The sequence below is a fragment of the Falco punctatus genome (assembly GCF_963210335.1).
Source record: "Falco punctatus genome assembly, chromosome: 7".
Taxonomy (NCBI): Eukaryota; Metazoa; Chordata; class Aves; order Falconiformes; family Falconidae; genus Falco; species Falco punctatus.
This window is the reverse complement of record NC_137587.1, coordinates 56,310,682-56,338,288: the sequence shown is the minus strand read 5'-3', so window position 1 is coordinate 56,338,288 and position 27,607 is coordinate 56,310,682. Positions and strand designations below refer to the sequence as shown.

Sequence of the window (27,607 nt, the reverse complement as noted above, 5' to 3'; positions counted from 1 at the left end):
ACCATCACACATTTTTTATGACTGTCAACTTTCATTTAACAGTAAAGCTGGAATCACTGCTTTAGACAAAGTTGTGTTTCAAAAGTCTGCTGGGTAGAAATCAATGCTGCAAAACAGGGAAAATAATATGTACCAGAAGTAATTCTACAACAAGTTAAAAAGTGTAAGAGATTTGATTTTGTTCTGCTTGCTTGCTTCAGAATGTCAGCCACCATTGGGTTTGCCAGTTTGGGTTTGCTGCAATGAAAGCACTGGGTCGGCACGTATGTGGGTTTGTTTACTACAACAATGCAGGCAAAGGTCTGCAAACTGCAGAAGGACAGAGTACATATATCATTCCTCCTTTGCTTCAAACTGCTGTCTCCAGAACATCCCCAGAGCAGCAGCACAGTATCTGGTTTCAGGCAGTGCTTCGTAAATCATTTAAGGAAGATTGTGTGAATATTTTATGAAGTGAAAGGCATTATCAGCGGTATTGCATCATGAAACAGGCATTTACATTTTTACCACTAAACACTGTATTTTTAGGAGGAATGCTTTTCATGTCGCAAGCTATTCTGGTGAAGAGGCATGTGTGTAGGACACTGGACACCTTCTCTACAGTGATCCTTAGTTTTGGCTTTCGCCCATGCAACATCCACACTCGCTATTTCCTGTAACCTCAAGAAGTACGTTGATCCAGCCAGAACTAAATCTCTCTTGCTAAGAAAAGAATTAAGCTTTACAAGGCTACACAAAATACTTCAATGCCAAGAAAAAGCTTTAATATTTTAACTTGGTTCCTCCCAAGCAGAATCCAAATTATTTATTAGCTCTTCTTCCTCTACTGTCTATCTTAAAGACCAAGTTAAAAGCATTCTTTTTTTAATAAAAAGTCTGTATACAGAAAGGCTGGCTGGGAAAGAAATCTTGAGATAAATTTTGGCATGTGCTTGACTTCTGTGGTTTTGGTTGGTTGGGTTTGGATTGTTTTTATCTGTTTTGTTGCGTTGGGTTCTTTTTTGAATCCAAGGAGCTTACCTCAGATGTATGAGGTAGCGTAGTAGCCTTTCTTCAGTCTGTTGACTATTTTCTTTATTGACAGTTCTCTTGACTTCTCGTCTCACAGGAACAGAAAAAGTTCTTTGCCGTAGGAATGTTTGATGATTAGCTGGCATTTCTCGCAAGTCATAGATCACCACAAACATCTTCACCACAGTTTTGTTAGGGTTAAATAAGGTCTGAAAAGACAAACAGTTCAATACAATACTCTTTAGAGATGAAAAATTTAAAAAAAACCACAAAACACCAAAAAAATAAAAAACCAAACCCCACCTGCCAAAACAGTCACTGTCCTCCACTTTGTTCCAGTGCCATACAGAAACATTTATGTAAAAAGATTGTGCAGTTTTTCTGGTTTTCAACATTTCAGCTACTAGAAATTCCCATATTTAAATATAATACTAAACACAGCCTAATCTTAATGAAACACTATAGTATATAACCACTGTTACTTTGCTAATCTGCATCCCCTTTTTTGTTTATTTTTCCAGTCAGCTTTTTGTCTACACTGTTTTCTAGACACAATATGCTTATAGGAAGCACAGTGGTGGACTCCACTTTTAAACCTGAAACTACCAATATGTTACCCCGGGTTGGGTTTCTTTTAAAAGAAAGGGGAAGACTGTTAGTTCTAAGCTGTGATTTACTTTCTGATTTTATTACAAAGAACAGATGAGGTCAAAATCTTACGAGATTTAGATACAACTGAGTATTCAATCTTAATCCCTTTAGAAGGATTCCAGAATTAACACTGTAGCCTAATTACTTCCCCATTACTTCTTCAAAGCCATGATGCCCTCAACTATTCTGAATCTTCAGTAACTGATTTTAAGTCTCTTCACAGCACAGATGGGTTCAAAAGGTTGGGAGTCTCTTTTGTCCCACAAATTACACAAGATTTAACTTTGAATAACTTTACTACCTACGGAGATGCACATTTCCACTGATAGCTTCATGCTCATCTCCAATAACCTCTGCGCCTCTGCATGACTTTCTTGGTATCAGTGGTTTCAAGTCACCCTTATCTGCTGAGTACGTACCACTTGTATTGTTCCTGAAGGCGGTACCCGATAACCCCTTTTACCAAGGGACTCTAAAGTAATTACACCCTAGGAAAAGAAGGCACACATTTAATTCACAGGGAGAGTTACATACAAATGCAAATGTTCTATTCCTATAATTCTATTTATTTGAAAAACAATCAGTAATGTATATATAAAAACTAAACCCAGAAGGCAACACATTTAAGATGCAGTTAAAAATCAACAGCAGGGGCCTTACAGATACTTTGTCAGATCATTAAAAGCTGGGCAATAAGGGGTATGTTCTTCTCTTTAAACAAGAGCCAAGTTTCAGTATCTTTAAACTAGCAGTTTGGGAGCTACGGCAAAACACAGCTTTCTTTTCAAAACGGCTCGTAAGTTAAAATGGAAGATTTGTCTCCTCCTTTCCATTTGTACATCACCTACAATTGCACCAATAATACTCCAAATCTCACAGAACAATTTATGCTTTTCAAAGGCAGCAGATGCACTTAATCTTCCCTTCTAATCCAAACTTTTACAACGATGACATCTGCTTTTGTACCAGCTGTAATCTACAGATGGGAGCATCCCACGCAGTGCTGTATGTAACACAGCTGAGGCCACCCACCCTGATGGTACTGCCCTAGAGCACATGTTCAATTCACCTGCAGCGCACAACTGTTGTACCCCATTGCACTGGACTTAAAAAAAAAAGAAAAAGAAAAACACACACGCACAAAAAAAAATTCAAAAACCCAAAACCAAACAAACACCAAAAAAAAGCTCCCAGAGCAGAGAAACTAGCTATACAAACAGAAACAATGTTTCTGATGATGAAGGCACTATACAAATGTCTATTAATCCTGGGAGACTCAGCCATAAAAGCATGCTTAGACCATGTGGAAAAGCCTGAAACAATGAAACCCAGCTAGGAAAACAAGCAATGCTACTTTAACCATTTGAGGAACATCAGAATCCCTTCAAGCTCCTGGAAAATCACATGAAATAATCTAGAAAGATTGAAAGCAAAACAACAGATACTTCTTTGCAGTGGTTCAGAAGAGACATATACAAGTTCAAACTCTACTAATCAACTTGCAAAGCCATATCATTTTCTGAATACTTTTAAATTAAAACAGAAAGTCAGAAATATGGCAAGTTCTATGAATTTAAAATCTAAATCTTGGGATAATCAGATGTTCACTGCTTTACTTTCATGTTTAAACTGACTATTTAGCATACTTTAGACATACACATATGAAAACCTCTAAAAATTAGATTTGTCACCCAGGTAACACTGTTCCTTAACAGTCGTTCAGAACACACCTAGCCATCTGATTCAGTGCTAGCATACAAGACATCTTTTCCTGGTTACAAGGAAGCACTCTGAAACATCCAAAAATTGTGCTGTCACTGTAGAAATGTGGAACAGAACCAGCGCGCAGATACCCAGAACACAAACACCGCGTTGATGCAAACATCAGCAAACCACGCAGCTTATGTGAGCACCGTGTGTCACGCTAGCTCAGCCAACACCTGCTTTAACAGGAAGGGCTGAATAACTTTGGAGTCTAAGGTCTCCATCAGCAGTTGTACCTTGGCCTGCACCTAAGGCACTGGCAGAGTGCTTAGCTGCCCAGGGCAGCTGCTTGTTGAGACAACAAAATGTATCCCATTAAGCCCAGCTATTGCCTCACTGCCTATTTTAAGTTAGATAAAGAGATATCTGGCAGGGGTTGATCAGTCCAGCGTGGAGGGAGACAAGTACGTTCAATATCCTAAGACAAGAGCAGCTGGATGGTGGGGCAGTGCAATGGGAGGAAAAGCACTAGGTAGGGATAGAAGGGAACAGGAGAGTTCCACGATAACCAGTTGAAAATAACCAGGTCCCTGCAAATTCCTGCTTCCTGACCCTCTACTCACCAAGCTCTTGTTCTTCACCTCTACCTATCAGAACTTGTTTAAATAAACCCAGCCACACACCTACCATGTAAGGAGAGGGTGCGTTATCATCTGAAACACTGTAGAATGACACTTCAACTGGCAGAGTCATGTGCGTGGGACAAAAGACTCCACTTGCTCCCACTTCTGCTGTGAAACCTTCCACGACACCAAGCGGGTCTAAGCGAAAATTCAGGACAGATTCCTGAAAAACAAAACACATACAGCTTCATTTGGGAAAGCCTCAAATAAAATACAGCAAAACTAAGCAGCAAACAAGGAAAACTTATATAAGAACTTGGGTCTTTTGTAAGGTGACCTGTCAAAAATCAACACTGAAGCAAAAATCATGATGAACAGCAGAACATTCAGCAAGATGACAACGGTTTAAGAGAAAGCATCATCCAAATCCAGTCATCACTCAAACTGGTGCAAATGCCCACAGAGAATTTTACTGCAGCAGGATCTATGCATGATTTTCCTTGAGATATACTATCTGAAAAAATAAGTCTAGAATCTGTAACTTTCCTCAACATATTCACCCCCATATTTCACAAATATTGAGCACAACACAATCCATTCATGCACTAGCTATTAGTTATTGATAGCTGATAAGCTACGTGAAGTGAAAAGCTGGAGGCTATGCTTCAAACACATTCTGTTTACTACACTGATTTAACACCGCTTTTGTGACACATTAAGTAGACTTTAAGAGCAAAAATGTAAATCCTTTTTTCTAGGTATGTTATGAACATGAACAATTACAGGTTGTTAAATCTCATTTATGTTAACAGAACTCCTCCTAACCTGACCATAGTGGGAAATAAAAGTTCTAAGCAATTCATTGTATCTGAATCTGAGACAGATGATGTCTGGGGCATGAAATGTGCCTTTCAGCTGGAAATTAAAACAAATTTTATTCAATTTAATTATGAACTTTTACATTGTGATCAGGCTGGAATTATTCACAGTAATGCACTTTCAAAAGCAGTACAGTAGAATACTAAAAATACCCACAAGAATTCTAGAGAATATGCAATACCTCAAAGTTTCCCAGAAGGCTAAGACTTGTTACTGGTGGAGCACTAGAACTTAGAATTGGTTTCCCATGGCTCTCTGGATCACTGTCTCTGTTTATACATTGTTGTGGGCTATTAAAAAAAAAAAAAAGAACAAACATAAAGGATAAAACCATTTGCCTTTTTTTTCTGGGTATAAACAGCTCTATAAAGAATCGTTTACTTACTGTATTACAAAATGTTGTCCTAAAGAAGTAACAGTTGAACATCACTTGCTAATGCTTTAGCAAAACATTTTCTAGTAATGTAGAACTTCTGAAAGTTTTTTCATTTAACAAGGGATAAATAAAGACAACAAGAATTTAGGTTGTTCATTAATTCCATTAGCAGGAACCAAAGTATCAGATTGTTTTCTCTAGTACGCAGATATTTTTGTCTCACACCATGAAGTTTCGAACACCAAACCACCCTACTAAAAGCTGTTTATCTTGTTTGTACTAATGTATAAAAGGTCATGGTTGGTCCCTTTTAAACGTTAAGTGCTCTGAACAAGTTAAGGCAAAATGTTTAACCTGTTCAACACCACGAACAAAACATAACACAAAAAACCCACTGATTTGAAGAAGAATCAACTATTACTATCTTTTCTTTTTGAAAATTCAAGGGTATTTTTACAGCATACCTACCCCTGCACAGGACAGAGTTCATGCCGGCAGCAGCTGTCGTACCATGGTTATGGCCCAGAGCTAACCTGGACACTCCTGGGGCAACTCGGCTGCCAATACGTATTTCAAAAAAAAAAAAAAGGGGGGGTTTTTTTGAAAGGCACCCAATTTTTGGCTTTGCCAACACGCTTTGTTGTTGCATACAGGTATGTATATACATTATGTTTCCCCCAAAATTCTTAACAATTCTGGTAAATAAAACATACCTTCTTGCAGACAAACATTTCAACTGCAGCAGTGATGAATCCAGATCAAAGCACCCAGACTGCGTTTTTCTTTGAGGAACCTCAAGAGGCAAAGAAGATGCTAATTTGAAAACTGTACCACTAGCGAGGACAATTTTGCCAAGTGAGCACAAGTTTGCCAAGAATTTGCATTACATTACAAAATTACAAAAACAAAGCAGAAGAGAGTAATTCCTATACATTCTAAACCTAGTGAAGAAAATTCTAAAATTATTAATGACAAGACTGTAAATTTTGATTAACAGCAAGTACTTAAATAAAGGCTCATTCAAGAGGCTGATGTCTCTTTGGAACAGTCCAGAGCGCTACTAATAAACAGGCTGTAACAACTTCAATCCAAGTTTCCCGAAAATATGACGGCCTTTACAAGCGCTGAAGAGTAAAACACGTCACCTATTAATTACAAAACATCACTACTTCAGTAGTTTTTACTGTGACTGCCTTTTTCTCTAAAACTCCCAACAACCTACCAAGAACTGTAACATTCCCCAATGTCTTTCTGTCTTACACAGCATCTGTGTTTCACTTAGTGACATCTCTGATTGCTGAAGAATATCCAGTACAAACCGGTCACGGAAACAAAAGCTTTGGAATAATAGGCAATCAGGTATTAATAATTTACACAAAACCTCTTAAGTGACAAAACATATTAGCTTAAACTTAAAACACTAATCTCCAAACTGCTTTCTTTTGTGGCTCTAAAATAGCATCAAAGCATTTTTTTGCCGTAGATTTTTCTAATGTCGCCTTTTGTTAACCTTGACAGGATCTCAACAACTAGCTCTAATATTTTCGTTTCCAAAATTATTGTCCAATTTCATTTGAGTGTGAACTCTCAAGTGTCCACTTGCAAGAGTATTCGCTCTGACACTGAAAGTAAACACACACACCCCCCACCTAGGTAATTTGGCAAATTTTTTACCATACACAGACACTAAACAAAATGCTTCCTTTGTCAGTCAAAAGGTAAGTTGTAATTTCAACAGTAACTTACAGGACTTGAAAGCAGAGGCAATCCAGTTCTTGGATGAAAAGCCTTGGTTGAAGTTCCATCCAAGGATCGAAAATTATGTTTCCGCCATATATTTGTGTGTTTTAGAGATGGTGCTCTCTGTCAGCAAAATAAATTTACTCAAGATATCAATGGGATATTTCAATGACCTACCACAGTAACGCTTTGCTTGCTCTAACAAAGACGACTTCTGAACCAGGTGGATCTGCATCACACCGGGATATTATGAAACTTTCAGTGTAAATTCCCCTTGACTCAAACCTACAATCACACAAACTGCTCACTAAAGATCACATACCATATAAAAACAGCAGTGTCTGAATAAAGGGACAGGGTGCCTAACTGCCTATGGAAACTGTCCTTCATAATGCTATCACCGTGAGCAGAATAAGACAATGTTCTCCTCAATGTTAAATTTATAATTAAGAAGGTATGGGGGAGGCACTACCAGCCAAACGTTACTGCAGACCAAGAAGACAATAGTAACACGCGGCTTCATACAAAGTCAGGCTTGAATTCCTCTTCATATTGGTCCTTAGCAGACACAGCACAAGCTATCTAAGAGCAGCTAAGAATTCATCTTTTCCTCTGTGTATTTACCTGTACATCTGGGTTCTTCAGCCGCTCACACTTAACTATGCAGTCTTCTGTAGGTTTCTTCTGACAAGTGCTTTGGAAATCGAGGCTTATTGGGTCCTCATTCTCATCGTGTGCAGTTTTTGTTTTATCTTGTTTGCTTTTGTTTTTGAAACTGTCATGGTCTTTATTTAAATAATTTTCAATACTAATAAGCTGAGTATTTTGCTCATAAATATTTGGTTTTTTTGAGTCTTTATCTAAACACTTAAGCTCATTTTTGTGCAAAGAGTCAGATACCTGCATCACAGTTGCTTTTTTTGTACCTTCAAGTATTCTGCATTTATCTACCTGTAAATTGTTAAAACTGTCTATGCCATTGTTCTCACTAACAACTGTTCTTTCTTTTAGTTTATTTGTGCGAATCTGTTCATCAATGCTGCTCAAATTTGAACACTGTTTAATTCTGTTGGTTATCTGGTCTTTCTGTGCATAACCAGAACTTATCATTTCCAATTTATCTGGCAATTCAGATTTATTTTCTTTAACACATGATGATGATGTATGAATGTTAGTAAATGCATGAGAAGTTTTATTTGAAGTTTGATGAAATGCATTTCGGACAGCTTCACTGGGTTTTGCTAAAACCAATTTTCTTCTTGCTTGGAGTTTCAGAGAAGCCTTCAATTCTCCATCAAACCTAGAAGGACTGACTGGAGTATCAGGTGTCTTCATCCTTGATTTACTGCTGTCTTCTAACAAAGAAAAATCAGATCTAGCAAAAGAAACAGAAGATGATTCCTTGCCTTTCTTCAGCAAATTTTCACCTTCATATGTACTTCGGAAAACTTTGGAAGTAACGGGGCTAGTCTCATGCACTTTGAATGGACGTCCAGTGACATGAGAAGTAGCTGGATCACAATGAATCAAGTGTTGGGCAATCCTTGCTATCACCTCCTGCCGCTCCTGGAGCAGAGAATCGATTAGGGGATTACTCTCTCCTGCCGACTGACGGCCACAGTGGTTCACTGGAACACGGGCATCGAGCAGACTGATCTCTGGTACCGCTCTCGTTTTGCCTTCACCACCATCTTCTTGTACTGCATTGTCTAAGCTGGCAACAGAAACTGGGGAGGCTTCCTTGCCTTTCCTTGGCAAGTTTTCATCTTCGTAAGTACTCCGAAAAGCTTTTGGTGTAGCTGAGCCGTTCTCATGTATGTTGAACGGGCGTCCAGCAACAACCGGTGAAGTAGCCGGATCACAGTGAATCAAGTGCTGAGCAATCCTCGCGATGACCTCTTGTCGCTCTTGAAGTAAAGAGCCTATCAAAGGATTGGTTTCTCCTGTGGGCTGGTGAGCGCAGTGACTATTTGAACCACGGGAATCAACTAGAGAAAAGGATTTAAAAGTTCTCACAGGTGTTTCACGAGATTTTGTCTTATTGTCCGCTGTAGCATTATAGCCCTGAACTTTAGGCTGTGACGCCCCAAAGTCAGATCCAAGTCCGGTAGATGGATAAAGTTTTAAATTTCTGATAGATGTAGTAAATTCAGTTGTCTTTTTTCCATTAAGTAGGCCTTCAGGTGTCATTGTCCATGTCTGTTTCCCACAGAAGCGCTGCGGACTGGAGGTACTGCATTGCTGTGCCACACTGGAATCGCCGCGCTGATGTAACTTACGCTCTTGCATTCGCTTTTCGTAAAAGCTAAGGTTCGTGTGAATACTACAGGTCAAAACCGGGTAATTCGATTGTCTGGGCAAGGACTGGACGCTGACTCTCAAGGCCACATTGTGAGAAACATTAGGAACAGGAAAGACATGCTCAGTCGGTGTCTGGGAGAATGTCCATTGCAAGTCCACATCTGCAGCGCTCACCCTGAAACAATACAGAAGGGCATTTACAGAAACATTTAAGTGAAGAGTCTTAATTATCTACTTCATAACAAATGTCTAAGAAAAAGCACTAGCGACACCAGCAACTGCTGTACTTTGTGAAGTATATGGATCCTACAACTGTCAGAGCACTAGGCCAACAGCATGGCACTTTCTGAGAGCACAGAAAAACAGAAGGGAAAAAGGTTTTAAGACAAGTTGAAACAACCTACAAAGAACAAACGAGGGGTTTTTCCACCCCAGACGCACCTGTACAGAATGTTTCGGGGAACAGCACCATGTGAAACGCTCAGCCACGCACTTAGCTGAGAGAAGAAAACAAAAGAGCGAACAGCCAATAAAAGGGTCTTCTCTTCAATAAATCGATCTCCACTCCTAAAATGTATTAAGAGAAACACATGGGTGTTGGTAAGAATATACACAGAGAACGGTTAGAACTAAAACTAGGACATTATCAAATCCTCGTTCTGAAAATAAAGCACAGCTCAATCAAGCAAAACAAACTCCTCAAACATTTCAACGATTACAGAGCCTGATTTGGTTTTATCCACATAATTTACACAATTTAACATAAATAACGTGTAAAAATGACCATTTTCAGCTAGGAGCATTTCATACTCTGCATTGTTCCATGTTCACTGCAGAAACTATGAGTAGAGGACTAAGATTAAAAGATGCTTCAATTTCACTGGCAAATAGTGGTTTTCTTAAATCAGTCCCCAAGGCAATGGGCCAGTTCAAAACCACTAACTGGTTACTTCAAGGACTTTAATATGACAAGATTCCCGCAACTATCAGCTAACCCTAACATCCAACTTACTGTCGAGGAACTGGCTCCAAAATCCACCTTTCTAACAGCAATGCATCTTGTTTGATTGCAGGATCATTTAAATCATTCCCCTCGGTGGTGGGCCCTTCATCGCTATAGCAACAGTCTGGCAGTAGCATCACTTCTACCATGACTGGAATATTGTTCTTCCACAGTAGCATAACCTCAGATCTGGTTCGCCTGGCTTGACGACACTGTGGGAAAGAAAAAATGTCAACACAAGCAAGCCATAAAAATCCTAGCCAGATTTAAATCTACCTTAAAAGCATGTTCCAAAGTACTGGAAAAGGGTAAGGGTCAAATTCTGTAAACTAGGTTTCACCAAATCAGAGATAAGATTCCAGAGCTATTAAATGAAAAATAATTAACAAATTCTTTATGGCTGCCATTTGAGCAGCTTCTGTAGAAAGTTAAATGAGCTCATAAATGAGCACTATACTTTGCTACTTTGTACCACTCTCAAGTCATCCTCTTGGATAGACACACTCAAGCGGTATCTTTGTAAATTCTGTGTCTTGGAATGGGCTAATTTCTGTATGAATAATAACTTAAATTCACACAGCACTTAGGAACTTCTACTTGAGATGGGATTCTCCAGCCTTACTCCCAGATGGGCTAGATTTGATGTACTTGTGGTTTTTGGACCACTAACTTTTCAAGAAAACCTGGAAAAGCAAGAAGTTCAGCAAGTTAGCCTAGATTTTTTAAAAAAAACACTAAACCAAAAACGAAACCCGAGACCAAGAATGCTAAGTATAGCACTCTCCATTTGCATAATAAAGACTCAAATAGGTACTGCATTCAGGTAGTCATGCAGAATTTCATGTTGAAGGATAAAAGGCTTAATGATCTCTCATTTTAAGGATGTATCTATTATTAGTACAATACTGAATTACATACTAATTTGAATGCAGGACTGACAGAAATAAATTGCTATTCATGCTTAACTGTGAATCTGCCACGGGGTTCTCAGCTGACTTTAATCACAGTTGCAAGGATGTGCACCAACACACTTAAAACAACATGGGTACCATCTTACCTGAGCCAGTTTGTCGCTGCATTCATGCTTAGTTGTTGGCGGCTGACTTGATTGTGCCGGTGGGCAGTGAAAGCCCTCTGTTCTGCCCTTGATCGAATACTCAGGCGTTCGACCTTCGGTGATCAACAAGGCCAAGGAGACCAGGAACTCCTCAGCTTCATACTCAAAGTATTCATCCAAAGTATCTGTCATTTCAAAAGGAGAAAAAATAATTACATCTGCTTTATATAACAAGCTTACAACTGCTGTCTGACCCCACGTTTTGTTTCAATTTACACTTAAAACAAGAGATACGCGAAATGGATCTTTCTATCAGTCTGGCTGCACCCCCCATAAAGCCCAAGTTACTGTACCAGCTTTCCTCACCTCACAACGTTGTCACTACAAGCAGATGAAATCAAAGATACTCTAAAGAAAGCTTCGTGTAGTAACTGGTCAATGCACCAGATTTCAGTGAAGCCAAGAAACATGTTTGTGTTGTGAACCACAGCTGAATCACAGCTTCTCTGGAAGAAAACAAGTTTCCTGGACTCTAGTGGGAGACGTCTGATGGCAGTATGACTTGGCATCATTAGTATCATGTGACAGATAAAGAGAAGCCACGGTACATCATCAAATACATTAAAAATTGAATAAGAAAAAAAGGAAAGGTTTACTTCTATTAGAAAAAGTGGGACACAATGTTCTTAAGATTTGTATTGTGAGGCACTCCTGCTGAGAGGAAAGGCTTACTTGAGAAGTCCATTTTTAGCTACCATTAACACATAGGGAAGGTTCCCAAGGAACATACAGAGTACTTATTGTTTTGTACCATGGCCAGTCTATACTTGTGCAAAGAATTAAAACTCAACAAGTCTCCATAGACAAAGCAGCAGCTGGCATTGCTCTTCATGAATTACCCAAACACACTTGATTCCTGCAGAGGTAGGATGCACCAGTCCTCTGATTTTATCGTGTTTTGTAAGGCACCCTTGTCCTCCTCCTCCCTCATCACGAGGATGTCACACATCATTCAAACAGAGACAAGTACAACCAGACTGTGTCATTCCCCTCTCTGCTTGGTAACGCTTAAGTATCAAAATGATTTAGTTACCGAAGTGGTTACAGAAAAATCTCTTTTCTGAGAAAGCTAAAACATATTCACTTCAAAGTCTATTTTAAGAGCAGCAAAGAAAAGCAGGTAGAGGCAAGGCTGCTGAGATTCTTTATTTTAATGCTTTAGGGGAACTAAAGCACATGACATCTTCACAATTCTAGCTTAAGTGTCCTATGTCATCTACCAAAACAAAATAGCCACAGGGATACAGTTAATTTCTATTTATCTTTTGATTACCATGCATAAAATAATTTTCAACTTGGAAAAAAAGAAAGAATTCAGCAGTCTTTTTTTTTTTCTTCATTCCGTAATAGCAGAGCATTTGGCAAACATAGCAAGACAGACCTGAGAGATCAGTACAAGAAGGGATGCATGAAACAAAAGCTCCAATTAAATGTGCAATTACCTGCATTATGCAAATTGTAAAGTGTGTAAAACTAGCTTCTGCATGTACATGTTTGCCTAGCCCAGGCTTGTATCGCACGGACCCCAGGGCTTCCAGCCTATTTTGAGGGAACGACATAAGGCAAATAAGAGAAGCCAGCCCACTGCCAGGGAACTCTGTTCATTGCACAGGAGTCCTCACCTTCACTGACTCTTTTCCCCCTTTTTAAAGGGATGCACTTACAAAGCTTCTTTGGGTGACAGGGATGGGCTATAACTGGGAGCCTCTCCCCACCATGCACCCACACCTGTCCGTGGCACACATGGCCACACACCACATCTGCATGCACGCATCTGTGCGTACTACACTGGACTACCACAACCTGCACAAGTCCCATGGCTCCACCATCCAGGAGGGAGCAGGGAAGGGGCCCTTCCAAAACAGCCACCCCTGCCAGCTGCCTGCCCCTACCCCGGGAGCACCCCGACCAGGAAGGGACGGCGGGCCCTGGAAGAACAGGATGCTGCCAGGACAATTCATCAGGCCACCACCTGCCCTCAGGCAGAAGAAAATCCAGAGGATAGATGAGTTACCCTGGAGGACCCCATATGGCACATGAACAATACATTAAATCATTCAGCATGAGTTAAAATGGTCATTCATCTGACGGATGGCAGAAAATGACTAATAAAGAGTGCACGAAGGATTAAAGGAATGGTAAATAACAGAGAGGACAAGATACTTTTGTAGGTGACTCATATCACTACCAAATTAGGCACCTGCACATTTTTTCCCCCCTTCCCCCCCCAGCTAAAAGTCAGGTGAACAATAGGCAAGTCATACTTCGGGAAACAGGATTTGGAAAGGCTCCGAAAAGGATTTGGGTATTACAGCTGACAAAAAAACCCAAAACCCCCAAACAACTGCAGCATTATCTTCCTGCTAGCGCAAGCACCATGCTCATCATTGTACATCTAAAGGCCACGGTAATGCTAAGAAATCCACACCAGGAAGGATCACTACTGGAGTATTTTTCCTACTCTGACACAGAAGTTCCAAAAAATTAAGAAGTGTTCAGCAGGAGTGATATTAATTTAAACAAGAATTGCCTCATGCTTAGCAGACTAAACAGAACGGGAATTCATCCTTAAGAAAATGTGTAAGAGGAATTCCGCTTAGTTAAAATATGTAGAGACATCTATCATTTTAAAGAAAAAAAATTAAAGAGCTTAAGACATGCAGGTGTTTATGCAGACAGATCCCATCCCAAACGTCTTACTGTAGCAGAAACATGCACAGTAAGATGCAATACCTCACCATTTACACTACAGAATTGTAAATGGCAAGTAACAGTAAAATAAATAGACATGCCCTTCAATTAACATTAGCAGCTTACCATGGGAAACAGCAGACATTATTTGGCTTTTTCAAAAATCATGCATTTTTGATCAAAACCTTCTGGACTTGACACAAATTCATTGTAAATCTGATGGCCTGAGTGCTTATGCTGAACTAGTTAGATTCAGGTAAAAAGCCACCCACTTTCTGCATTAAAAACACCCTGATACCAAAGCTTATATATTAAAATGCTCAGTATCTTTACAGATAAAAATCACAAATCTGCATACAAGCCATAGATAGTCTAAACATGTCCAAATGCGAGATCCAGTGAATACAGTAAATAAGCAAGATCTAGTGAATAAAGCAAGGTAAATAAATCTGAGATAATCATTACTCAAGAGTCAGAATACATACATATTACTTAATGTAAACAGATGAAACTTACTTTTAAGTTAAATTTGCAAACACTGCCTCTGTTCCTGTATCAGACCTATTATTTCAGAAGCAACCAGTTTCTTGCCTTAAGGATGAAGGAGAGACCCAACTAGCTAGAGACACACATTCGTATTGGCTGCAGTTACAAAAACACAATGTTGTTTCAAAATCAAAACTGCATCTTATTAAAGGATGATAAACAGCAAGTATTGAACTAGAAGATGCTACTGTTTTCTAGCAGCATTACAAAGGCAGGGCCAACACTTGAAAATTACGTCAGCAACGTTACAAACGAGGTATTTGATCTGAACTTTAAAAAAAACAAAAATTACAGCACAAATAGCCATGGGTGTTGAGAAGTATGTTTTCCTACGAAGTTTATGTGGCATACTGACTTTTTTTAGCTCCACTATATTTCCATATCATTTAGCAACTTCTAAGACTTTTCATAAAGTAAAAAACCCTATAAATATTAAGGAGCCTGGTAATTGTTCCTATACAACAGACACAGATGATGCAAGTTGATGTAATTGAGGGCAAGGGTGGAAAGACATTTATAGAAACAGCAAACTCAGTGTTTAGTTTAAAGAAAGTCTTACTCTGTGTGCGCGCACTGTAACTGTTTGCTTTTGTTTATGAATCAGCCCTGTTTAAGACATACAGCATATATTGTGCATAGAATAACATCAATCCTACAATCTAACTATACAAATATGATGATCATTCTGCTTCATGTCTAGCAACAGAACATGCAGGCATATAGCATAAAATATGCATCCCAGCAGCATCTGGGGTTTATTCCCCTTAAAATAGTAAAAAAAAAACCAGTTAGTTGACACAAGTACATAGGAATTAAAGTAACAAGGCACTACAGCCCTTTAATCAATACATTGAAACTAAATTTTATTGACCAGGTGGTCACAAGAGATAGCAGCAGATGTCAAGACTACTCTAGAAGGGAAAAAGAGACAAGTATAAATTTAGACTTGAAGCTACTACACATAAACCAAAACATACAAAACCGGAGAACTGAAACCTGGAGGCACCTCATTTTGTCTTCCTTTTGCTTCCTGCACATACCAACCTCAACAGAACTGATGTTCTACACCTTATAGACAAAGAGAAAAGCCCATTTAACTAACATCACAAAGAAAGCCTTCAGATCCTCGTCCTCCCCCGTGCACAATCACTGAGGCAAAGAAGTCACCCTCACCCCAAAAAAGTTAAATTGGCTCACATCCTACACCACCTACGGAAGTTAGGTACGTGGTACTAGTGAGTCACAAATCCACTTAACTGTAACTCAAGGATTCTCCCAACACTTCAGTTACTCCAGTTGTGCCCAGCTGACTCCTTTCCCAACCAGGTCACATGTGTGGACCAACTCCCTTCCCTTTCCTTTCGCAGCATTTTCTGTAGTAATTACAGAAAGTGTTTTCCTGAAATATGTATATTAGAAGAGCATTTAATCTATTTTCTAGGCTTAGACAGGAAACGCCACCGAGTATCACGTAAACCCCTTATGTTCCAGCAGCAGATCCAGCTGCAAGCTGCTGCCCTGTCCTGCCCGGGGACAGCCCAGGAGAGCTCCTCCGGCCCCCTGCCCTCCTCCTGTCACCACTCCACAGTGCCACCACGTCACCTCTCTCAGTCCACGCTTATTCTGGTGTCCTAGCACCTTTCATACTGCACTGGACACCACAAATATAGAATCATAGAATCGTTTAGGTTGGAAAAGACATTTATCTACCAAGCTTGTCCTCTTTTTCTCAGGAGGAGAGCTCATTTTCGTAAAGTGCCCTTCTTCAAAGACAGACAAATTTGTTCAGCTTGAAGTATCCATTAGTCCTGGCCTCCACTGATCTGGAGAGCTATTTTCTTAGAGAAGCCATGAAACAACTGCTAATTGCCTTTAAATATGCTCGGTAACAGTCCAAACCTTCCCTGGAAAATCTTTACGCATCCATAATGGATTTTGAAGGCCACCGATTTTAAGTAATCAGATTTCAACTTCACTTTTTAGAGTTGAAACCCAGCAAGCAAAACACTAAACAGAACACGGAGGGCATGGTCTTGGCTGCCTGAATTCCCAGCTGACACAAGCCCTGCTCCTGCCCTGCCCCAGCTGTCCAGCGGGCATCATGGCATGGTTGCCCACCTCACCTCTGCTTCCTTCATCTGCTACAATTTTTTTGGAAGGCTAAAAATATTGCTTAAGTACTCGGATCTTATTTTTTTGAACTCTTAGTACAGACAGTTCGTAAGGAGATGCTTCAGTCTAAGAGTCCCATGGCAGGAAAGTCAGGTACACTGGAGAAAAAGCAGCTGCACTGTCAGCATTCAGAACCCATCACCTCCTAGCAAAGGCATCACTCCACATTTAAAAAGTTACAGCAAAAGCTCTCTAGCCCTTCCCCCAGAACAGTCAGCTCTGAATTAGTTTTATTATCTTGCTATTCCAAAAAGTAGGTTAAAGGTAGTTCCGTATTTTAAAAGGCAGGGATTCAAGAAACTACTGTAAAGGAAATGAAACACAATGTAAACATTTGACTAACAGCTTCTCTCCTGGAATTAGAAACACCTACGGATGCTTCAGCTAACTAATTCCACCTTGTGCTTCACTTCAAAAGAAAGTTGCCCTTGAACCCCCCAAATTCATGATTCTCTGAATGAGCAGTCGTGTTGTGTTTGCGTATTACAAACCTGTAATTATATCTGAAGTCACACGCTTCAAAAGCCTTGAAATATTAAGAGTTTAAAAAGTCATGAGATGGTCTACTTGCTTCATGAAATGAACTATTAGTTAAGTTCACTTAAATTCAAGCAAATGCAATGAACTGGTGACTCACCTTATCTTAGGAATACCCCTATACAGATTTTTGCCCCCCACATTGACTGCTGTCTTAGATTCTTAGGGCTCAAGAGCTCTGAGCTCGGGGACAGCCATTATGAAAACATGAGAGCAGCACAGTACTTCATCCCACTCTTGCTGTCTCCTTCCTTTTTCCAGGGTACCAAACTGAACCACTACCTGATCATCAAAGCAGTTCAGCTGCAGGCAAGCAATGGCAGCACAGGAACCCAACACTAGGATCAATGCATACCTGCCGTAATAAAATTGCTGGATCTGCTTGGTTTTGTGTATGAGAATAGGAAGAAATCCACTTCCTTTTGTGTTGTTACACCGGTTTATAATTAGAAAAGCAAAACAAAGCACACCATCTTATAAGTACAGGGGGATTTTTAAAAATCAGGACACAGCTACACGGCAGTTGAAGTTGCTCCAGAGCAATAAAAATCAATCAGCTCCAATCAGTGCCATCAGCTCCACTCCAGACTGCAGTGCTGCAGTAACTCCCTTGGTACGTGTGTACCACTGTCTATCTACCGCGTGCTGCTGCTGGACACCTCTCACATCATCCAGAGCTAACCTCCAGGCAGCCTTACTGTAAATAAAGTTACCGAAAAGGGATTGTCTTACAGTTGGACTGGAGGAAAAAGCCAACAAACTAAAAACAAACACAAAAAAAAACCCCAAAAATATACAATTCACATTTTACTAAAACTTACCCACATTCAAACAGCTTAGTAAGGGTAGAAATACAATCCAGTTACATTCATTTAAAGCTTAAATTTCCTGCAGTAATCTTTGAAACTACCACTCTTTGGGAGTGTAAAATACAGACTGTTAAACTGATCTGGGTGTTCCCATCTTGCTTCCTGCATTTTGGCTGACATCCTATTTTGCCATCACCATACTGCTTAGTGAGTCACTTTTCTTCCAACTGTAGCTTTCTATTTTTACCTAAGCAACAACAGCGTGACCTGCTTCTTTTGATTTTTTGGCATTAAACCAAATTCTAGATCCAATATTTGCACTTTGATCAGGGAAACTGGTTTTATTTTCTCTTAACTGGACAAAGAAAATGAATACTTATGAACAAACGATGTAAGCTGATTTGTTTATAGCTCCACAAGAAAATCACAAATTGTGAAGCAGGGTTGATCATTATGATTTCATTGTCTGTATTCAGAAGGAAAGCAGTAGCTGAAAATGTGAAGTTTGAGGCTCGTTTCAAACCACAGTTCACCAACAGTTGCAAGAGAACTCGTATATTCTAAAATACGGTTGTTCCACTGTATCCTGACATGGGTAAATAAGTGCTGAAATGTCAGTGTAAAGCTGGAAGATTATCAGTGCTGCAATCTTTAGCATTTTAAATATAAGTCAGTTGGAGGAACAGAACATGCACTTTTTGCTGATCCTTAAACTTACTTGTCTACAGAACAGGTTACAAAAGACGCTACTTCCACCGACATGCTATAACTGGACAGGTACTGAAAGCAAAGAGGACTTGTCTCAGCTAATGCCCTTACTTAAGCACACATTCATTTGTTTTCCTTTACATTACAGTTTCCTAGATTGTAATTTCGTTAAATGTGACTACACAAAACACTCTGATGTTATAATATAATGAAACAAACATGCCTACCAGGAGCAGACTAAGCAATTTCTGAGGTTTCCATTCATTCTTCTCTAGCTTTTTACATTTTCCCCTTGATTAGCTGATGCTCTGCCTAAATTAGATTATGTTAGAACAAACTGTGTGATTCAATAAGTGTACCTGAACAAAAAAAAAAAAAAAAAAAAACAACCACCACTTAAAAAACCTGACAAAGCAATAGGATTTCTAATTCTGCAATTCAAAACTATTTTTTCAGGTATTTCTGCTGGTTCATAAAAGAAAACAATTAGGAGAAAACATCTCCTGTAAGTACTATGTGCCACTAAGGTTAGAATGGACACTCTGCTGCAGTTGGAAGGGAATAAAGGGTCTATATCAAGCCTTCACTCTCACCATCAATACAGTGATTTACCACCCTCGTAAATAGGCTGATACAAATTTTGCAGAATTATATTGAAAACCCATTACTGAAATGCTCCTGTTTTCAATCCCACCCTAGTTCACAGGAGGAAACAAGGGCAATGTGGAGATCAGACCTAGGCTACCTTCACAGTCACCGCTACCATAATGTGAAACCGCGTCCAACATGCTTGGTTTGGCCAGCTGAAGGAGCCGTGTGTCACCCTAGAACAGAAAACAGAGCGCACTTAAGCTTACAGAATACGTGAACATTTCTTCCTAAAGTATCTTCTGGAAAAACAATTAAGACCTTTTATATCAATATACAGATTTTTCTAATATGAGATTTCTAGATATATACACAACCATTATTTTTTTCACGCTTCTTTCACTGACGTAGATGATGACAACTGTTTCATCTTTCATCAAGGCTTCCCCAAACTTTGTTTGGAGATGAGGATGATGACAGCTGATGACCATCTTCACTATAGTTACTCGCTAATTCAAGAACCAGCTCAGCAGCAACTACATGGCTGGAGACTCCCAGACGGAAAGCTTTCATCAGTTTACTCACTTTATGCTAGCTGTAAACGTCATACTGCAGTGGCTCCATAGCTGTTGCTTTCTTTTCAAAGGAAGCTCAACGTGAATTAACAATGAAAAAGCACATATATATGGCTAAGCCTCATCTCTTTCTGAAGGCCTATCATCCATGACAGTTGCAGCAATTGAGTACTGAGAAGTCTAACTCCATTTGGAAGCCAAGATATCCCTCCCATTAAACAGGTTGACAGCAGCTCTGCATTAAATTCCAGCTGTGATAGCGTTTTTATAATACATAAATAAAAACGCATGCCAGATAATTTGAGGCGTTAAACACAATACAATTCAGGATGACAGACGTAAGTTTCCTCTTTAATTTGTTTAACAATCCAGCTTGACAAAGATTAAACTATTTGCAGACTTCTGCAATATTTTATACAGAGATTGGTTTAAAGATGGAAAGTGGTAATTTGTGATAATAAATCATTCTCAGATGTTACTGGAAAACAGCATGGGACTGCTTAAAAATTCTACAGTAGGTATTTCAGTGCTTCTGAGAACTGCCAGAGAGCGCCTGCCCTCTACTTAGAACACAATATGTTTGCATCTTGTGCCGACCAGATTTCTGCTAAAGTGTTACTCAGTTCATTCCTCCATAGCTTATCATCTTCACAATATACTCAAGTATCTTTGGGAACAGTACAGTGATGTAGGGTTGCACTTAAAAAAATGTTGTGGGTTTTTTTTTTAATTTCCTCACCAACACCAAAACTTAAATCTGCTAGGAGTATTTCACGCTTTATCTCATCATCTTAAATATTTATTGTGCTTAGAAAGTTTTGACAATGTATTTTCAAGTGTTCTTGTGATAGTACCAATAAAACTACATTCCTCCTTAGAAAAGAAGTATCTAGCAGCCTTCAGCTTTCAAAAACATTTTGAGTTAAGAGTCATTAAGAGCCTGAACAAAACTGTAATAATGGGAGCACACAAAACTCCTGCTGGGGAAGGCCAGCCACAGTGTGTGTAAGCACAGGTTCCACTTTGGTTTATAATCCCTAAAACCACTGCAAGACAAAGAACCGTTAGATATCCCATTTGCTTCAGACTGCAGTCAGAGTTCTTGAAAATAAACCAGAGTGAACATAAAAAGTACAATGTGAAAGCACTGACTCACTTTTGGGTGGAATCAGCAGGGATGCCACAGCCGCTGGAGTCAGGGAAACCCCCTGGAGAAGTACCATGTTGACTTATGGGATCGCACATTACAGAAACCCTTCACTAAGCACTCAGCCTTCAACGCAATGTTGTTGTCAAAGCACGCGAAGTTACTAAAGCACTTGGCCTTCCACAGTCTGAAACACACAGTAACTAGTAGCCAAAATCATCTTCGCACTATGATAAGGTGCCAACAAGCCCAGCTGATGTTTTTTGATAGCCACAATCTTCAGACTCTGAAGTCAGGAACTACTGACTTCAGTTAATTTGAACTTGCACAAATCAGACATCCCTGGTAACTCCTCCCTGCTTTTAATCTCTTGAAAAATATCTTTTCTTCAATGTACAGAAAGATACAACTGTTTGTAAAGACTGCTGAGGAACTTCTCACGTTGAAAATCTCCTCAAAGCTACCTATCAGTATCTATTTTTAATAGATACTGCAGTTTCTCAGTTTTACTGTGGTAACCAGAAAAACCCAAAATAACAGTAAAGCCAGAGAAGGCTGTGAGATGGGGGTGAGCATAAGTCTAGATGTTTTGGGAAAACAAAACCATCGATGACCTAGTCCACTTCTTGGTGACTGTAATCTACACTATTAAGACTATTAAAAAACCTGAGGCCTCCCACATGCATGATTCGTATGTTCTTTCTTCAGGGGCAAGACTTTTGATCCTCATCTAGAAGTGACACATTTTCAAAAAGTTTTGGTTTCGTTACTAGCATTACAAATTCAGTGACAGTGCTAAAGAGGTGCCGTCAGCAACTCACCAGCACAGCGATAAGCCCTTCATCCACTCAAAAAGCAGCTCCTCCACCTCAGGGGTGCACAACACTCAATTTCCAATATTCTGTTGTCTTAGAGGAAGTTATAAAAACTACAATGTTATGAATCAGCAGAAAGGTCTGAGAATGCCAGCACTGTTACCCCAGGTCTGCTGATATCCCTGTTTCAGACAACCCAAGATCCAGATAGCTGAAGTTTATTTTGCTTTATTTTTAAATCCTGGAGAAGATGACAGACTGTGCAGTTTTCCATGAGGCTGAAGACACCTCATGGGCTAGGAATTAAAAAATCTGCAACTATCTAGGCAGTAATGAACTTTTTGTTTAACCCAAACCATCAGAATAGTCATTTTACATGTCTAGACCTATTTCATCTGTGCAAGTTCTGAATAGCTTGATGGATGCAGGCTTTGTTCCTCTTTGTTTTCACATAATTTGAAGAATTGCCAGGATCTAGCTGAGTGACATTTAGCTTGTTACAGTTCAGATTTACTTTAAGATTTTTAAAACACAATCAGACCAATGAAATTCTGGAGCATTTAGACCTTGTTAGGTTTTCCCTCCAAACATACACGCATCTTGGAATGTACCTTTTCAAAAACCGGGGCCACCTGAACACTGAAATTTCAAGTAACACACTTGTTTGCTTACAAAATAAGTGTCTGCTTTCCCTCTCCCCTTCATTCAACCATTGAGGCAGGCTTGCATTGCAGCCTTGAAAGCTACCAGAAACATCCAGCCACTGGGCACCTCATGGAACAAAACAAGTTTATAACAATCCTAGATGCAAGACACCCACACAAAGTGCCAAAATTAACACTACTAGAGCAAGAATAATAGTGGTGTATTCATAACATATCTGTTCAAAACAATTCTCCCTTCAAGGGAAAAAGTGAGTTCATGGATGACTGCGCCGTTGCTGGCACGGAGCAAAGACAGGCACGGTGAGGGCCAGCAGGCAATAGTCTCCCTGCACAGCACTGACCTCGAGTCACCCATCATCCCTGGCCTCTGCTCCAAGTTTATTGGTTGCACGTGTGTTTTGTAACACCCTGTACTGTGTATTCTTAGAACATACTTTCCAGAGAACCGAAGGGACAGGGCTCACCCCTCAGCAACCACTTCCAGCCCAATCTCACCAGCAGCAGCACCATTCTGCTCCTCAAGATAAACCAGCAGTTTACAGAAAAATAAAGGATCCAGACTCTACGCTTGCATGCTCTAAAATCAGGTGACCTGTGAGTCAAGAGACAGAGCAATAAATTATTAGGAAAAACAAAAGACTACACTAAAAATAGTGTACACTAGCAGCGTATGAAGAACAAGGTTTTTATCTAGTCAAAGCTCAAGGCCCTCCACAGCCTCTTTTGTATTCTGTGCAAAGCTAAGCTGACATAAGCTAAGACAGATACACAAATAAAGCCCCGCTTTAGTTCTTCCCTGATAACTTGCAAACAGATATTTAATCAAAAGCACACAGCAGGGAAAAAGAAAGTTGAATTTCAGACCAGCAGAAAAAAAAAATTAATGTCCAAAGTAAATATTCAAGGACACTTAAATCAGAAGATGTCAAAATTACTTTCTTTTACAAAAAGTTGCTCCAAGCTGCCTTCAGCTCAGAAATACCAAAAAGTCACTATCTGCTACACATCATCTACTAGCATAGTTCAGGCAACATTAAGGATTTACCTACCTGCCAGTTTTAATAGATTTAATAAATTATTTGGAATGCTCAATTTGAGCATCAAGCAATTAAAAAAAAAAAAAGAAAGAAAGAAAAAAAGCCCCTGCAAACATTACAGAATCCAAGTGCCTGACAGCCATACTGTGTTTTGTCAACCCTCTCAGTTACCAAAAAGATTGTACGGAGATTTTTTATTTTTTTTTTTAGAAATCAAAGAAAACAAGTTTCATTACTATCAAGTGACAACAATGCATAATTTTGTTGGAGGAAGGGGATCTTTTTTTTAAGTGATAAGAAAGAAGTGTATAAGGGTATAGTCAAAAAGATTTTAAGTTTACATTTAGAAATATATGACTACATGGGTTATTACTGTAAACAGCTGGGTTTTGCAATCACTTATCTTCAAGAACTAATTAAAAAACATATCTGAGATATTCTTAGCACAGAACATTTTATTCTTACCATCTGAATTAGTGGCTGATCTTGAAAGGACCAGAATCTGGCATTGGAATGCAGACAACAAGCAACCTGCCCTCTTCATCCCCAGAAAATCATGCAAATTGTGTTCACTACACCCTTATTGCCAGGCTGGATCCCTAGGAAATAGCATTTAAGAAAGAGAATTGCTTTCAGCATGCAATGGTTTTACTCTTGACTATGGAAAAACACAGTCCGAAGTCCCAAGATTTTCCTCAGAGATAAATTCTTCACAGTCCAGGCTGCGAAGCTGGAAACATGCCCTGCCAGTGGGGACCTCTGAGCCAGTCACATCCCACATGAACGCCACTTGGGCTTCGGCTAACAGATGGCAGCGCCTTATCTGCCTGCTGGGGGAGATGCCAGCGGTGCCTGCAGGATTGCTCATGGAATTCATCACCAAAAATGAGCGTGAGAGAGACAGAAAAGATTATGCCGCATCAGCATCCAGCCTCGTGAGGAAGGTACGTCTGGTCAGTGTCCGACAGGAAACCGTATTTTCCTGTAGGGTTTTTTTTTGCCTCTCAAAACACCATCTTTCATAACAAACAAGTTAACTTTTTTAAAAAGCAAAACACTTTCAAGATTATCCATGGCTTGCCACCATTCCTGTTGTCTCCCACTCACTATTGCACTAAGCTTCCAATTAGCCTCTGATTGCTTTAATTACTTGCACTTCCTCCTCCCTGTGTTGTCCTATAGCAGGGAAGAATACACTCGATGCAAAACGACCCTGCTTTCCAGCCTCTCTGTTTTCCAGCCTCTCTGTTACGTGATAAAGGCTTGTTAACCTGTACCTTGTTAGCCTGTACCTAGGAGCACAGTTTATCTGTCTCATCAGTATTATCCCTTTGTTTCCTTACAACCCTCTGTTAGAAGTCATTGATTTTGTGTCTGATACTTGCATAAGGTCTGAGGTGAGGACAGTCTTTTGTTCCATGCCTGTATAATACCCAGCAAGATGTGATACCTGGATGTGCTTCTTTACTTGTATTACAAATAACAAATAATAATCTTCAAGTAAGAACTCCAGGAATTTGCCTCCCTTCCCTTTAGAAGTAGTATTATGACCAAGTTATACACCTGGAGGCTGAAGAATTCCTTGATCCCTCTAGATAATCAAGCACAGCGATATGATACACTCTGGAAATACAGTCTGAGAATACAACAGCTTGGTACACATCTACATGAAGGACAGACCTGATTCTGTAAAGCAGCCACTGTAGTGGTGCAAGACCCGCAGGCATAGATGCGCCTCTCAAAACCAGCAAGAGCTGAAGGAACTGTGTGTTCTTAACAGCATCGATAAAACAGACTTACAACAGGTTGTTTACACTTTATGAGAAGTGACCTGCATTCAGTAACATACACAGGTCTGGTTCACAGCTGTCCCCGGGAAGCAGATCAAAAGCCACCTCAGAAGCACTTCCCTCACAAAGGTTCGTCTACATGAACACTCCTTCAGGTGTCCTACCTAAAAAGAGATATTGAACCTTCCACCTTGAATTTAACTATAGCAGGTACAGGAACTGTAGGGTAACTTGGCTATCAAAATAATAAAGATAACACTCGGGGTCCTCCCAGCACCCAAACAGCAAAAAGAGCACAGACGAAGGAGGGCTGGAGCAGTATTTCTCCAGAACAGTCTTTAGCAACAGCACCAAAGGGGCAGAGAAGGTCCTACCCTGGCCAGTGGCAACCAGCTTCAGCCCCCTCTGTGGCCCTCACTACAGGCCTCCACTATCTTACGGCCACATTCCCTGGTCCCACTGAGGAGGATAAACACCCAGCTGCACGCACAAGTCAGATGAAAGGCCACGTCCACCCCACGAGCTACACAGGCTCTTCCTTGCTCCTCTGTGACCTCCAGGCCAAATACACAGAGCTTCCGACCTCCTCCTTTTCCCCCTTGCAACACTACTCGAATGGCAGCAGGTAATTTTCATGTTAAGGGAAATGAAAAGGATTCAGATAGATCTGCTTATATTATAAACTTCTGTATTTAAAGTAATGCTTTAACTGCCAGCCATTTTAAAGTATATAGTACTTCAGACATCTTTTAGAAAGATCTGACAGGAACTAAAATACGTGAGGCCTCTAGGAATTCATATCCACGTTCTCTTGGTTTACATTTTCGCCTCCTCCAGCTGGTCTGCTTTGCCTTTTAAAATTTTGAAGTTGTAAAACCAACAAGTTATCTTCAGTTTCATAAACTTTGCTAAAACTGGAGAGAAAAAAAAAAAGTGTCAGTTGCCATGGCAGCAGTGAGGAGTCCCTGGGTCAGGATGCAGAGAACTTCTCTTGTTCTGGCTGATCATTTGCATCAGAAGTTCAGCCATCTGTTATTAACTATTTAACAACAGTCTTGCTTGTTAGTGCTGGTACTTGCTATTTCAGTTTACAGAATCTATCTCCTCACCTTCAGCCCTTTTGTAAATCCCCTAATTAATGTGGAAATTCATCTGAGGGCTCAGTTATCTTTCAGGTAGGATGACCACCATTACTTAAACTTGGTCAATATTCTCCTTTCTCACCAAGGAAAAAGCATACACTTATGCAGACACCAACCTCTGAAAGCAGCAGCTTTATTGCTAGAGACATCAATTTGATAAGAATTTCATCAGAAGTAGATGATGCAGCTGAACTTCAAGACAGGCTATAACCTTCCCATTTAAGCACACTCGACTCTGTTATATTCCCAAGTACCACAGCATCCCTTGATCTTCTATGTCCCATCTTCTCAACATTGCAGAAAAAAAACAGTGTGGTAATTTTATTTCAAAGTAAATAGCATAGATTCAGCCATGCGTTACTAGCAAGGAAATACTGCCTCTTATTCCCTAAAGGAATCTGAAATATATTCATCTACTAGTTGTATATATTAATAAAACAGAAAGTTCTCACGCTTCCAAGCTCAGAATTCTGGAGTTAAAAATCTTCTACCTTATCTTGACTTCACTATCTTCATTCAAATCTGTATGACCTAAAAAGCAAAATACTCTTTCTGAATGTAGTCCTAGGAAAGCAGGCCAGTCTTGTTGCTCCTCACTCATCATGCCCTCAGAAGAAAAAGTGGGAAGCTATACAATGACAAAAGGGAAACAACATGACTGCTTCTTTGCCTAAAACTACTTCACCAAAACAAAACAAAAAATCAGTACTATTAGGAGCAAGTAAGAGGCCTTCAGCAGGGAGTCCTTGTTTCAGCCATTTAACACTTTAAACACTGCATCACATATGCTAAGAGCACTCTGCACACAGGTACAGCCAGTAAAACTCAGATCCTCTGAACTTATAAAGTGGAAGAAAAATGTGAAAAGTATTTACGTGGGAATATGGAAAGAGAGTTACAGAGCATCAGAAGACTAATTCATACATCCAAATAACAAGACAGTACTTTTCAGGCTAGTCTTCCATTCAGATGACAAGCAG

At 39.8% G+C, this 27,607-nt stretch overlaps 1 protein-coding gene across 17 annotated transcripts in view; it reads right to left on the bottom strand.

The window, feature by feature from the left end:
- The window catches only part of ATOSA (atos homolog A), a 48,386-nt gene that overhangs the window by 5,567 nt on the left and 15,212 nt on the right, over positions 1–27,607 (bottom strand). For 2 of the 17 annotated variants that reach the window (XM_080395066.1, XM_080395067.1), the window contains exons 2-14: positions 24,161–24,294; positions 23,154–23,250; positions 19,605–19,692; positions 11,346–11,530; positions 10,298–10,500; positions 9,727–9,852; positions 7,609–9,460; positions 6,991–7,107; positions 5,958–6,037; positions 5,050–5,158; positions 4,054–4,212; positions 2,082–2,150; positions 1,021–1,220 (exon numbers count right to left, since the gene is read on the bottom strand). In XM_080395066.1, coding sequence (XP_080251192.1) covers positions 1,021–1,220; positions 2,082–2,150; positions 4,054–4,212; positions 5,050–5,158; positions 5,958–6,037; positions 6,991–7,107; positions 7,609–9,460; positions 9,727–9,852; positions 10,298–10,500; positions 11,346–11,530; positions 19,605–19,692; positions 23,154–23,168 — 3,203 coding nt within the window. In that variant the 5' untranslated portion in view covers positions 23,169–23,250; positions 24,161–24,294. Of the gene's footprint in view, positions 1–1,020; positions 1,221–2,081; positions 2,151–4,053; positions 4,213–5,049; positions 5,159–5,712; positions 5,802–5,957; positions 6,038–6,990; positions 7,108–7,608; positions 9,461–9,726; positions 9,853–10,297; positions 10,501–11,345; positions 11,531–19,604; positions 19,693–21,187; positions 23,048–23,092; positions 24,295–27,607 lie in introns of those variants that run through there. The other 15 variants (XM_080395072.1, XM_080395057.1, XM_080395061.1 and 12 more) reach the window with 12 other exon arrangements.